The 14,189-nt window shown below is 43.6% G+C and overlaps 1 protein-coding gene across 1 annotated transcript in view; it reads left to right on the forward strand.

Moving 5' to 3' along the window:
- Nucleotides 1–323: 323 nt before the first annotated feature.
- Nucleotides 324–14,189, forward strand: part of LOC126297754 (feline leukemia virus subgroup C receptor-related protein 2-like) — a 77,602-nt gene continuing 63,736 nt past the window's right edge. Inside the window, exon 1 of the mRNA XM_049988927.1 lies at nt 324–666. Within this exon, the coding sequence (XP_049844884.1) occupies nt 376–666 (291 nt within the window). The 5' untranslated portion in view covers nt 324–375. The remainder of the gene's footprint in view (nt 667–14,189) is intronic.

Below are 14,189 nucleotides of genomic sequence, written 5' to 3' on the forward strand. Positions count from 1 at the left end.
AAATTTGTAGCCGCGTCGCTTCCCTTCACACTTTTTTTCCTCATACCGCCTTAAGCTACCATCATTTAGAGTTACACCAGTCAGTTACTTAGTGCTCATGATAAAATTTCAGTTCAAACAGCGCATCACAAATCCTTGTCCCAATCTTGTACGCTAGTTTTCTTTTTTTAAGAATTGTTTGCCAGTACGTGCTAATCTCGAAAGACAATCGACTCGGCTTTAACACGTGAGTCGGCTGAGAGCACGTGCTGGCGTACGTAAGACGACGGAGAGGGGTCGGGATTAGGCGCCGGCATGTGACACTGGGCGCCAAGTACATAAGTGCCGGCACCTTGAGCCCGCCGGGAGTCCATCGCAAACGTCGCGGCGCGGAAGATGTCCATCAAGAATAATTACGGCTCGCCCGCGACGCAAGATGCGGAGGCGCGGCCACACGGCGACCAACCGACCGCGTTCAAAGTCTACCGCCGGCGATGGGTCATCCTTGCCATCTTCATATTGTTCTCCATGTGCAACACGTGGCAGTGGATACAATACGCAATAGTTGGAAACTTGATACAAAAATACTACAATGTTAGCAGCTACGCCGTCGATTGGACTTCAGTGATTTTTATGTTGGCCTACATTCCATTTGTATTTCCGGCATCCGCCTTCATCAAGCAGAAGGTAAGTGTAATTTCGATTTGGCTTCCGATCGTTTCATCTGTTTATTTCTATTTATTCCAATACACCTTCTATTCAATGACAAGTGGTGATGGAACAGGTAATTAAACCCCTAAATCTTAAAATAATTAGAAATATAAAACTACTGAACAATGAAATGCCAAAATGAAAATAGTAAACGACGTAGTAATAAATCAGTATAAAGTTTTTCCTGTTTTAGAAAGGTTAATAATGCGAAAGGTCTCGTCCATGGCCTCTCAATATGAATCACCCCTGAATTAATATAGAGTGATCTGGGAAAATTGCGTTCAACTTAGATCAGGGTAGCTGGGTCACGTAAATAAGCCATATTCCTTTTTCCAAGAAAGAGTTTCCATTTTCCACTTCAGTTTGGTGTACTACAAACCCAAGAACAATCGAGCAGACGCGAAGAACTCGTATATGCATTTCAGGGAACTACAGTCATCGTACCACAATTAATTAAACCTTACGTTTTTCGTCAGGTTATGGGAGGTGTTGGTCACGAGAGAAGTTTTTACTTTGACTCTGAAAACTTGTGATTTGTCATTAACAGTCTTCTGTACTTGCAAAAATCTACTGAAAATGTTCGTTGAATAATGCTACACACTTTGTTGATTAATACTTGGATGTGGTTGTAAATTAAAAATCGTTCTTCATTCATATCTTTAATTATGTTGATGAGTTGTGACATCAAGTGCCAGTATGAACAGTAACCTAAAAGTTTATCTTCATATTCGTTTTTGTGCAAATGACATTTCAAAGCTAATTGTGGTTTCGCTCAGTGGGATATGAATGGATGAAAACAGGCAAATGAGCATGTTAACGTTCTGTTATTTTCATAACACCGCATTATATGTAGTACATAAATTAGTAAATTTGTCTGAAGAGATGTGGAATATGATTTCAGTGCCAAGTTGTATTCAACACACAAGCGAAAAATGTTTAATTCCGTTTTTAGTACCGTTATTCATCCTGCTTGTTTATTGTTGTGGGGTCTATGTCGAGAATAGTACAGAATTTTGTCTGAGATGGAGAACCGTTCATTTATATAAAAAAAAAATCACCATAATTTTTGTATTAATATTTGTCATCCTTCATGTAGAGGCTTCTTAACAGCAGATTTAAAATGGTTGAAGCATCCAAATGACACACTATTAATACACAAAAGAAGCGGACAAAAATTTTATGTGCACAATTAGGACGTCCTTAATACACTCCTGGAAATGGAAAAAAGAACACATTGACACCGGTGTGTCAGACCCACCATACTTTCTCCAAACAGTGCGAGAGGGCTGTACAAGAAATGATCACACGCACGGCACAGCGGACACACCAGGAACCGCGGTGTTGGCCGTCGAATGGCGCTAGCTGCGCAGCATTTGTGCACCGCCGCCGTCAGTGTCAGCCAGTTTGCCGTTGCATACGGAGCTCCATCGCAGTCTTTAACACTGGTAGCATGTCGCGAAGGCGTGGACGTGAACCATATGTGCAATTGACGGACTTTGAGCGAGGGCGTATAGTGGGCATGCGGGAGGCCGGGTGGACGTACCGCCGGATTGCTCAACACGTGGGGCGTGAGGTCTCCACAGTACATCGATGTTGTCGCCAGTGGTCGGGGGAAGGTGCACGTGCCCGTCGACCTGGGACCGGACCGCAGCGACGCACGGATGCACGCCAAGACCGTAGGATCCTACGCAGTGCCGTAGGGGACCGCACCGCCACTTCCCAGCAAATTAGGGACACTGTTGCTCCTGGGGTATCGGCGAGGACCATTCGCAACCGTCTCCATGAAGCTGGGCTACGGTCCCGCACCGTTAGGCCGTCTTCCGCTCACGCCCCAACATCGTTCAGCCCGCCTCCAGTGGTGTCGCGACAGGCGTGAATGGAGGGACGAATGGAGACGTGTCATCTTCAGCGATGAGAGTCGCTTCTGCCTTGGTGCCAATGATGGTCGTATGCGTGTTTGGCGCCGTGCAGGTGAGCGCCACAATCAGGACTGCATACGACCGAGGCACACAGGGCCAACACCTGGCATCATGGTGTGGGGAGCGATCTCCTACACTGGCTGTACACCTCTGGTGATCGTCGAGGGAACACTGAATAGTGCACGGTACATCCAAACCGTCATCGAACCCATCGTTCTACCATTCCTAGACCGGCAAGGGAACTTGCTGTTCCAACAGGACAATGCACGTTCGCATGTATCCCGTGCCACCCAACGTGCTCTAGAAGGTGTAAGTCAACTACCCTGGCCAGCAAGATCTCCAGATCTGTCCCCCATTGAGCATGTTTGTGATTGGATGAAGCGTCGTCTCACGCGGTCTGCACGTCCAGCACAAACGCTGGTCCAACTGAGATGCCAGGTGGAAATGGCATGCAAGCCGTTCCACAGGACTACATCCAGCATCTCTACGATCGTCTCCATGGGAGAATAGCAGCCTGCATTGCTGCGAAAGGTGGATATACACTGTACTAGTGCCGACATTGTGCATGCTCTGTTGCCTGTGTCTATGTGCCTGTGGTTCTGTCAGTGTGATCATGTGATGTATCTGACCCCAGGAATGTGTCAATAAAGTTTCCCCTTCCTGGGACAATGAATTCACGGTGTTCTTATTTCAATTTCCAGGAGTGTATATAGAAAATGCACGGGTTGCTTACAGAGCATGGTCGATTTTATCTTAGACATGAAATGGTTTGGTTTAGAAGAAGGTATGTCAGCACAGTATATGATTACTTCAGAGCAGCTTAAGATGACATAACGCGATGTGCGGTAGTGTAAGTAACGATGAAACACAGTGAATATCATTATTAGTGCGAAGAGAATATTATTATTGCGAAGCTAATTTCAGCACAACAGGTTACAGGTGGAGAACTCCTAGCAGCAAAGGGCCTCCAGAGAGAATCTGCAGACATTCTCTTCCGTATTCACGTCGGGAGATCAATTTTCAAGCACCTAGCGTTGAACTGTTCGATTTTAAGATATTTTTTGATAAGACAAACTCTTTGTGCCCATAGGAATGTTCTTGTTGGGTAAAATGATCGTCCATTTACCTAGTACGAAAGCCGTACGACTGTCAGCACAAAAGTTGACGTATGAATTTTGTATAAGTCCTCGTCGTGAGACGTCACCTTCTCTCAGACGATCGCAATGCCCAGTATTCAACCTGTAATAACAGTGAATAAATACAAAAGAAATTTCTACGTCGGCAGCTTTGTTTTGGTCATCAACGCTAAGGTTGATTTGATGCAGATGACCATTTCCGTCCTTTGCCACATACACTATTTATTTCAGCATAACTGTTGCGTTCCACATCGTCATTGAACTTCCATATCTAAGCCTGCTCCTGCCATTTAGCTACAGTTTTCATACCAATGCACAATAATTACTTGTTCAGTCATTCGATATCTTCCATTTATTAAGTTCATCATTTGATATTTTTATCGGTAACTCGTTGCAATAAGTTTTAGTTCCCTACTCGATCAGTGTATCTGATCTTCGATAGTCTTCTGTAAAACCAAATTTTACAGACTTCTGATTATTTCATTTCTGTCTGCCAGTCACTATTTCGTACCCATACAGAGTTGTGTTCCAAACATCACATTTTTCTGATCTCAAAGACTATAGTTTTGGATATTAACAGCAGTTACTTGCTATACAAACCATTTTTACCTGGTGCAATTCTTTCTGGTATGTCTTCGCTAAATATTCCTTCGTTATCCATACTACATAACAGATAGAAAAATACGCCCTGTTCCTCTACAGTCTTTTTTCCACATTTAATATTTCACAATTCAGAATGTCCACCTCCTACACACACACAGTTACCTTTGTTTTAGTTTCGTTTATGTCTGTTTTATCTACATACGTACTCCGCAAGTCACCATTCGGTGAATGGCGGAGCGTGCTCTGTACCAATGCTAGTCATTCCAGAGTCCTAAACAGAGAGGGGGAAAAGCTATTGTCTACACTCTACAGCTACAAGGTGGGCAAAATAAAAGTGCGCCAGAAATTTCTTTATGCACAGTAAAATAGACGAACCAAATTACATCATCTACTTTGAGTGCAAATGATGTAATTTGGCTTGCGTATCTTAAGGTGCATGAAATATATTCCGGTCAGCTTTTAGTTTGGCCACTGTGCATATGCTGCCGTACTAGCCCTGATTTCTTTTATCTCATCTAAGTCGACCTTACTCCTTACTTGGTGGCAGCAGAATCGTTCTTCTGTCTGCTGCAAATGCCAGATCTCTAAACTTTGTCAACAGTTTTTCATGAAAAGAACGCCTTCTTCGATCCACGGTTGCCATTGGAGTTCACGGAGTATTTCTGTGGCGTGTTGATCGCAGCTAGCGGTAATAAATCCAGCACTACGCCTCTGAAATGCTGCAATGTTTTCAATTAATCCGACCTGGTGGGAAGCCCAAGCACTTGAGCAGTATTCAAGAATGGGTCACAACTCTTCTGTACGTGGGCTGATTCATAGACGAGCTACAACTTCCAAGAATTCTCTTAGCAAACCTAAGTCAGCAATTCGCTTTCCGTACTGCCGACGTTACGTAGCCGTCCAATTTCATGTCGTTTTGTAACGTTACCACTAGATATTTAATCGACGTGGCTGTGTCATACATCACACCGTTCATACTCTATTCCAGTATTACAGGATTGTTTTCCCTACTCATCTGCATGCTGGCGGCACTCAACAGTACTCGCTGCGACGAGTTTTTAGGTACCTAAATTTGAAGGCATACTGGCTCACACCGTTCATCTAAAATAAATAATATTATGATCTAGGCTCTGTTACTCAGACAACATCAACTATAAATTACATTTTTCCACATTTAGAGCAAACAATCACTTATCGCATCATTATAGAAATTCTGTTCAAGTCATCTTGGATCCTTCAACAGTCACTCGGAGGCAACACTTTACCGTACACTAGTTCGACCCCGGGTAGCTGAGTGGTGAGCGCTACAGAATGTCAACCCTAAGGGTCCGGGTTCATTTACTGGCTGGGTCGGAAATTTTCTCCGCTCAGGGACTGGGTGTTGTGTTGTCCTAATCATCATCATTTCATGCCCACTGACGCACAAGTCTCCTAAATGGCGTCACATCGAAAGACTTGCACCCGACGAACGGTCTACCCGACGGGAGGCCCTAGTCACACGACCGTATGCTACAGCGTCATTAGGAAACAGTTACAGGGTGCAGGTCACCCAATCCGTCAGATTGTTTTTGCCTGTCTGGAAATGGAGGAAAAAGGGTCCTATGAACATGTGATCGGAAATACATCAGTACCACGATAAATGGCGCTAACGAATGAAAGTTCCTCTGACCACATGCCATGTCTGTATTATACAGATGACGATTATGCAGACTGATGATGCTAGTTCTAGTAAAGGTTCCTCCTCGGTAAAGAGGACTGATGACAGAAATTCCATAATCATGATGGTCTGGTGCAAAACCAGGTATAAAATCCTTCCCACAGAGGGAAATCCGCTAATGATAATCCTTGTACTCGTTGCAGATGATAGAGAAAGTAGCTGTTGTCGTGAAGTATACATAATCGTACTTTCGTTTACACCATGTTGGCGGGCCACTTGCCTGGGGCTTATACTAGGGTTCGTCTCAATATCCTGGAGAACCCGGTCCTCCAAATCTGGTGTACTCACAGTCCGCCGCCTCTCTGCACGTTGATCTGTCTGAAAGGACGGATGATCAGACAAATGTCCAGAAAAAGTTGTAACGTCTGATTTGATTGGGTTCTGTGATGGCACTTGTTTTGGTGTAGACGTACTACCTCTCGACCGTTTCCATCTGCTTGGCTGTACACAAACACCATCTCGGTTTTTTCCCCACGTGAATTCCGGACCATTCTTCCACTTACAGTACGCTGCGTCAGACACACAGCCTGCAACACACAAAGAACACACTGAAAGTGTTGATAGCACAATTTTTCCTCCATTTTCGGTCAGGAATCCGTCCCTGCAGTTTGTCGATTTTATTAATGTACATCCTGTATAGAGAACAACAATGTTCCTACCACACCAGCCCTTTAACGGTCTGCAGCTTGGTACTGCGTAAAACACTTTCTGGAAGTCAAGGAATACGGAACCTGCCTGTTGCCCTTCAGCAATGGTTCACAGGATATTGTGCGAGAAGAGGGAAAACTGAGTTTCGCAAATGCGATGCTTTCTAAATTCTGCAGAAAACCAGCCTTAAGAATGTTAGTCTATAATTTTGCGGGTCCGTTCTTTCACCCTTCTTGTATAAAGGAGTCACCTGCACATATTTCAAGTCGTTTGAGACTTTGCTCTGGGCGAGAGATTCGAGATAAAGGCAGGCTAAATAAGTGGAGAATGCCGAAGAGTACTCTCTGTAAAATCTTGGGATAGGTGTCAGCTTCCACGCTCTCCATTTCATGGAGCACCCAGTTTAATTTCTATTCACTTTTGGCGACCGCTGTTATGTCAACAGCGTACCGTATCATGCTGATTTTCTGGCTGCTACAAGTAACTCCCGCAACGAGACAGTTCTTTTCTTCTCTAATAAACTCTTCAACACACAAGTTAGATAGCGATGGTGCCAGTGATCAACCAGACCTTACACTTTCCTTGACTTCGGCCTCATGGACTATTCCGCCAGTGCCTTCTGCTGCTATTCGCCCTTCTATGCAAATAGTTGATACTGCCATTTCATGTTATCAAAATCTTTGTCGAACTCCAGAAATGAATGTATGTGTCCATGTTCTTGCTATATATGCCCTCTAATGTTAATTGTAGACTTAAAACAGCTTCTCGGGCACCTCTGCTTCTCCTAAAACAGAATTTGTCGTCTGGTAGTCTACTTTAAATTTTCCCATTCGTTGTCCAATACAGTAACCTACTGAATAATTTGGTTACTGTCCATGAAAAACTGAACCAATTAACAAGTTCATTAATGCGGATGAAAGAGCTATTTACTCTTTGGAGCACAAGAATTGTAGAGCTGTCAGTCTTTGGTGAGGAGCACAACTCGTACGAGTACAATTAACACAGTTTCAACGAGGTCATGTTGTGCAAGGCTGGGTGTTGCTTCGAGCACTTTTCCAACACAATGGTTGGGACGTGTTAGCTCTTTGTCAATATTGGTTCTACATTCCAAGGAAAGAGGACATATTCGTCGTGCCATGCACATGCTTGGCTGGGCCGCTCCATGAAACGAGCAGCCGTTGGTGATGACACGTCGATGGCCAGGATATCACACTCACGCTATCCGATTAGAGCATCAGGAAATGTTTATCGCAGGCTGGGCTGCGAGCAAGGATGCCAATCGCCGGCTCCCTCTCACACTTCATGATTACACAGCTTACTTCCGATTGTATAGAAAGAGATGAAACTGGACAATGAATGATGCAAAGTTGTATTTAGTGATGAGAGGAGATTTTGTCCTGGTGCCGTTGCTGGTACAGTGGCGTGCAAAACTTAAGGAAGGATGTAACTTCCACATGATGTGTCAGTGGTAAGTAACATAATTCGATGAAATTTGGATCATACTTAGGAATAACTGCTACAGTAAAGTACAGAAAGTAACCGAAAAGAAAGAAGCAGACTGACAAATAGAAATGACACTTTTATCCCGTGACAATAATAACACTGAAGTCACAGGGAATAATAATGGCGCCTGGACATTACAAAAGCCAGACCATGATCCTTAATGCGATGAATGATCACAATGGACAGCAGTGCATTCTCCACAACGTGCTCCCATGCTGGCAACAAGGTTGGAAAGAAGTCCTTGTGGCATGGTGTTTGATTGCCCAACCAGCGCGGCTGACTAGTGTTGGACGGTCGTTGGAACATATGGACGTGCTGCAGTACGTGTACCCTACGCATATTACACGTGCTCGATGAGATTTGAATCGGGGGAATGGATAGGTCAGCGCCTACGTCGAATATCATCTCGTTCCAATGGGCTCCTCCACCTGCACATTTCGATGCAGTCACTGATTGTCATCCATAACAATGCAGCGAAGCCCGAAGACATACCCGAAAAGACGCATATAGGAAAGGAGTGCAGTGTCACAATAACATTCACCAGTGAGTGTACCGTGTTCAAAAAAAATAAATCTTTCATATTGGACAGTGCTGGGTATGCCATCATATGGCCCTAGGAACAATGTCGAATACGATCACCTTAGTGCTCCAAGCTTTACGATCTGGGACACACAATGTTGCATAGGTGTAATGACCTTCGAAGTGTTGAACACGGTACGCCTACCGCTCAACGTCACTGCGATATTGTACTTCTTCTCCATCTGCATCTTTTTCAGAGGTGCCATCGGCCATGACTTCACTTTTTGGACGACAATGCACGAACAGCGCAGTCGGAGGCTTTCTTGGGAAGAGAGTATATTCAGCGAATGGACAGACCTGCTCGTTTCTCCCACTTAAACCCCATAGAACATGTATGGGATGCATTGGGAAGGCGAACTGCAGTATCTCCACAGGCATTAACTACCATCCAGGAGTTGTCAAACGCCCTGGTGGAGAAATGGAGCGCCAAGCAGGACTTCCTTACTCACTTCGTGGCCGTTGCAGTGCATGCATATCCGTCCGTGATGATTATACGCCCTTTTGTAATGTCCATGGGACCATTGTAAATAGCAGTGACTTCAGTGTAATTATTGTCTTTGAATAAAAGTGTAATTTCTCTTCGTCTCATTGCGTATTTCTTTCAGTTATATTTTGTGCTGTAAAGTAGGAGCTCTTCTTATATGTGGTCCAAGTTTCATCGAGATATGTGACTCGTCAGTGACACATCATGCGTAAGTCGTTGTAGTCAGCCGCGCTGGTTGAGGAATGCAACGCCATACCACAAGGACTCCTTTTAAACCTTGTGGCCACCCTTGTGGCATGGGAGCACGTTATGGAGAATGCACTGCTGTCCATTGTGATCATACATCCCATTAAGGATCATGGTCCAGCTTTTGTAATGTCTAGTGGTCATCATAATTCCTTGTGTCTTCAGCGTTATTATTGTCATTGAATAAAAGTGTCAATTCTATTTGTCTCCCTGCTTGTTTTTGTAGTTACCTTCTGTACTTTACTGTAGCAGTTCTTTCTACGAATGGTCCAAGTTTCATCGAATTATGTTACTTACCAGTTTTGCTCGACAGTGTTGTTACAAATATTGCAGCCACGGAGAAAGCGAAACATGAAATAAACAGTTCCCATCTAGATCGCTTAATTTTGTACTTGTTAAATGTAAGATTACAAATATATCTTGTCAAATTTGTCTTCGGTTTAAAAAAAACTATGTTAACTCAGTTTTACTCCATCATGACATAAACGTATTAAGAAATGAATAGGTTCCAGGTATGAGTTAGCGACAATTTTCCTATTCGACTAAATAATCTCCGTCTCTACTTTCTCATAAACTGACCAACAGATTTTTCCAATAGATAGATCTGTGTATTGTATATTTAAAAAACAGGATCTTTCACTGCAAACCAATGTCATAAGCTTAACTTAAACAATAATTCCAATCGTGAGGCCTTTTTAGATACTGAATATAAGTACAGTATGGCCGTTTTTTGTGATGTGGTAACTTTTACATTTACCAGATGTTTCAGAACAATAAATTTCTTACTCTTATAATCATTAACGTAGCCGACGTCACTAACACGCCTGTACGACAGTGCTCTATTTGGATGTAGCTGGGCTGGTTGCTGCTCGTGAAAAAACGTTGAGTGTCTAGCAGGCAAGAGGATAGGTGGCGGTGGAGCACAATCCCAGGTCGCCAGACATTACAAGGGGTCCTAAGTTAAATTCAAAATACCTCCACATTGTCTCAGGGAATAAGGACTTGTGACACTGTTGATGACCATCCGTCCTACCGATGGGTGCGTTAAGCTACACGAACTTGATGTTACTCGAGAGGAGTGGGCTTTTTGATAGCTCCGGGCTTCATCCACTCCCTAGTCATCAGCAACATAATCATAATAAACAACAACAACATCCTGCGCGCACTCACTACAGTGTCCTATACACAGCAGTTTACTGTTAAAAACATCTGAAACGCAAGTCGCCCAAGGGGCGTCTGCTAGAATACTGCACCAGGTCGTACTCCATCCGAGTATGCAAGAAAGAGAAAATGTTCTGTCAGAGACAGAAAGTAAGACGTACTTTTGCATCAGTACAAACGAAGATGTCAATCAGAATGAGTTTTTGAATCGAGAAGAGACGCAGAGTGAAGTTCCACAGTTTCGTGTGAGCACTTACGTAAGGGATGAGGAAAATATTAGAGCACAGTTGTGCCTTACATCACTCAGATTCAAGGAATAAAATTCTGGTGGGATTTTTGTGATTAAGACGATGAGATTGCGTGGTGACTCGTGTTTCATTGTCTTGTTTACGCGCTGCAGGCGGACTCCTACAACCGCCAGATACGTATGACTACAGCTCTGCAGTCACATGGAGGAAACACCATCTCTCGAGCGGGTATCAAGCACAGCTTAAATTCAAGTAACTTCACGTTTTTTCAATGTACAGTTCCAACTTACTTTATCCGTTACTCGCGGTAACAATCAGACGCCGTTTACCATGGACCTACATAAGTAGTTTCGACAAAACGTTGTACGTGCATGTCGATAAACAAAGAATTAATCTTACCTTCTCTATCCTTGATGCCCTAAGGATAGTATAATTTTTATTAATGCTTAGGACACATAGACAGTGAATTCTTTTGAGTCCGACAGTTAACTGATTTCAGCGGCAAAAGTCAGCCACAATATGGCTTTAGGAAACATTATAAGCGTAAGTAGGATAACTTATTATACGTGTTCGGACAAGTATTGCAGTTGGCAAGAAATACACAGCAAGGAAAAAGTAGTATGAGGACCCTAAAATTAATTCCATGTTCAGAATCGAAAAAAAGCGTAAAGAAAAGAAAAGTAAATAGGTTATCACAAAATTTCACATACCCGTAACGGTCCATTATTGTCACCAAGAAATTGGACTATGTTAAATAAACAATTAAATAGGAATCAAAAGCAAACCATATAACTGCTGCTTCTTCTTCCTCATTTTACGTAGTGTTTGTCCAGCGTATCGTGAGATCTGCTCTTTCAGGATGTGGTAAATTTAATTTTATTATTTAACTTTGTGGTCAGATGACCATTAAGACACAACAGCTGTCAAGATAACCTAACGCAAGGAAGTCATGTGTGCCATCCGTCTGTGAATCGTGGAAACTTTGTTCTGTATGTAATCATATTCAACTGTTTGTGTATCGCATTGTCAGAGGTGGAATTTGGTGACTAGCCCAGCGTTTGGCTAAACGAAAGTGGAAAACCGCCTAAAATCGACACACAGGCATGCACGTCTACCAGTCCACGGTTGTTATCTGCCGCGCGAATTCGGTCCAGACCTGTCTCATATTGCAGGTCTTACAAGCTAGCGCTTTGCGTGTTAAGCACTCGGCACATGGGAAGAAACAGCTAATGTACACATGCACGCAGACAGGATATCCAGCGTCACAAGACAAAACGCCGCCGGCACACGGGCGATCTGGTTAACGTGATTTTGGGCTCTCAGTGCTCTCCAACGACAGTTGTCAGCCTTATTTGGCCCGCAAACAAAATAGTTTGTTCACGGAAAAGGACACGCGTAAAATTCCTACGTTAGCTCCATCAAAACCCACATTTTCACACTTCTGATAGAGAATGTACTTATATTTACATAACATCAAGTATTAAGGAAATTATTTTTATCACCTCCGTAAGAAAGTCACATTACATTTTACGCGACAGTTAAAAATTTAGATACATCAGGACTCGAACTCTAAATAACCACATATGAAAATTCTTTAACCACCAATATGATGTTTCACGTCTTTTTATTACAACAGATCGTAGCAGTAACGATTCTTTCTCGAGACATTCATTGTGCTAGTGCTTAGAAACAGCATATATTCATGGGATATAAGGTGTAACATTAAACTCACCGAATATACGCTCTTCTACTGAACGTGACAAATACAATATGGCGTCTTGCTTTCTGCAGATTTCAGGCTTTCTACTTGTGACCTACAGAGCTTTCTTGTTTCCTATTGGTTCTATTCTATGTGACACATCGCCAAAATATCGCAAACCTCACTTTGAGTTTCACGTGACGAAAAGGCTCTTCAACATGAAATAGCAGGAAGTGATGTCACCATTAGGTAGCTCGCTCTGTATTCCGACAGCTTTACGCTATACGAGCAGGTTCGTACAGCTGCTACTATAATCATTTAAATGGGAGAAAGAGAGGAACATGTATATTAATTACATAAAAAATGAAGTCTAGAAACGAAAACTTACTATCTAATTTTTTTCTTTATAGTTATTTCATACCCTTACACCATGTGGGTAGGGGTGGACTGGCAGTGGCACAGTTCGCCACTCTTCAGCCAAGGGACTTAATAAAATCGCAGGAGAAACAAATATATAAAATATGGGAATAACAGATGAAGTTGATACAAGGAAAGGGGAAACAGAGGAAGTTAAAAATACAAAAAAGGAGCAATTTGTCGAGGCACGTTTACATAAGATCCATGTATAGATAAAATGACACCGGACTAGGATGTAGCAGATAAACACTGGCGGCATGAAGAGCAGGATTAAAACGGCATTCACAGTATGAAGGCCACAAGGGACGATGACACTTCAATCACACTGCACTTGAGTGACAAGCACGGCAAGCACCAAAACACGATGGAGAGTAACTGGACTAAAACTCAGAGGACCTGCCAAGGGAGGGAGGCCAAAGAGGAGGGAAACAAGAGGGAGAGCAGGGGGGTAGATGGAGAAGGGGGAGCTGGAAGGGAAGGAAGGGAAGGGGACCCAGTGGCACACCAAGTGACAGGAGATGTGGAGGGTGAGGAAGGGAACAGCATAAGAAGGAGCACAAGGACTGGGAAAGGAGGAGTGAGAAGGACAGGGGGTGAGAGGGGGAACAACAATGAGGCAGAGAAAGATGAGGGAGCCCTGGGAATGATGGGAGAGGAAGAGGAGGGTCAGAGTTGGAAGGAAGGATAAATATTGGGTTGAAGTCATTATCCAGGATGAGTAGACACCAAACGTTTCTTTGGGAGAGGAGATGGAAAGTGTGGAGATGCACAAAGGGCGGGACACATCGGTAGAGACATGGCAGCAGGCCAGGGGTGGAGAGGAAAGGCGACACCAGCGTGTGAGGGGGATCGAGGTGGCGTTTGATGAAGAAAATATGGATGTGTTCAAGGAAAAGGAGATGTGCGAAAGGGATGAGGTCATAGAGGATTCTTATGGGGCACTGGAGGCGGATACAGAAAGTGAAGCAGAGCATATGGTGTTTAAGGATTAGGAGGGCTTTATGTAACTTGGGAGGGGTGGAGATCCAGGTGACACTGGCGTAAAAGAGGACGGGATAGATCAAGGATTTATAGGTATGAAGGATGGTGGAAGGATGCAATCCCCATGTCCAGCCAGACAGGAGTTTCAGGAAGCAGAG

Source organism: Schistocerca gregaria, chromosome X (genome assembly GCF_023897955.1).
Source record: "Schistocerca gregaria isolate iqSchGreg1 chromosome X, iqSchGreg1.2, whole genome shotgun sequence".
Classification (NCBI taxonomy): domain Eukaryota; kingdom Metazoa; phylum Arthropoda; class Insecta; order Orthoptera; family Acrididae; genus Schistocerca; species Schistocerca gregaria.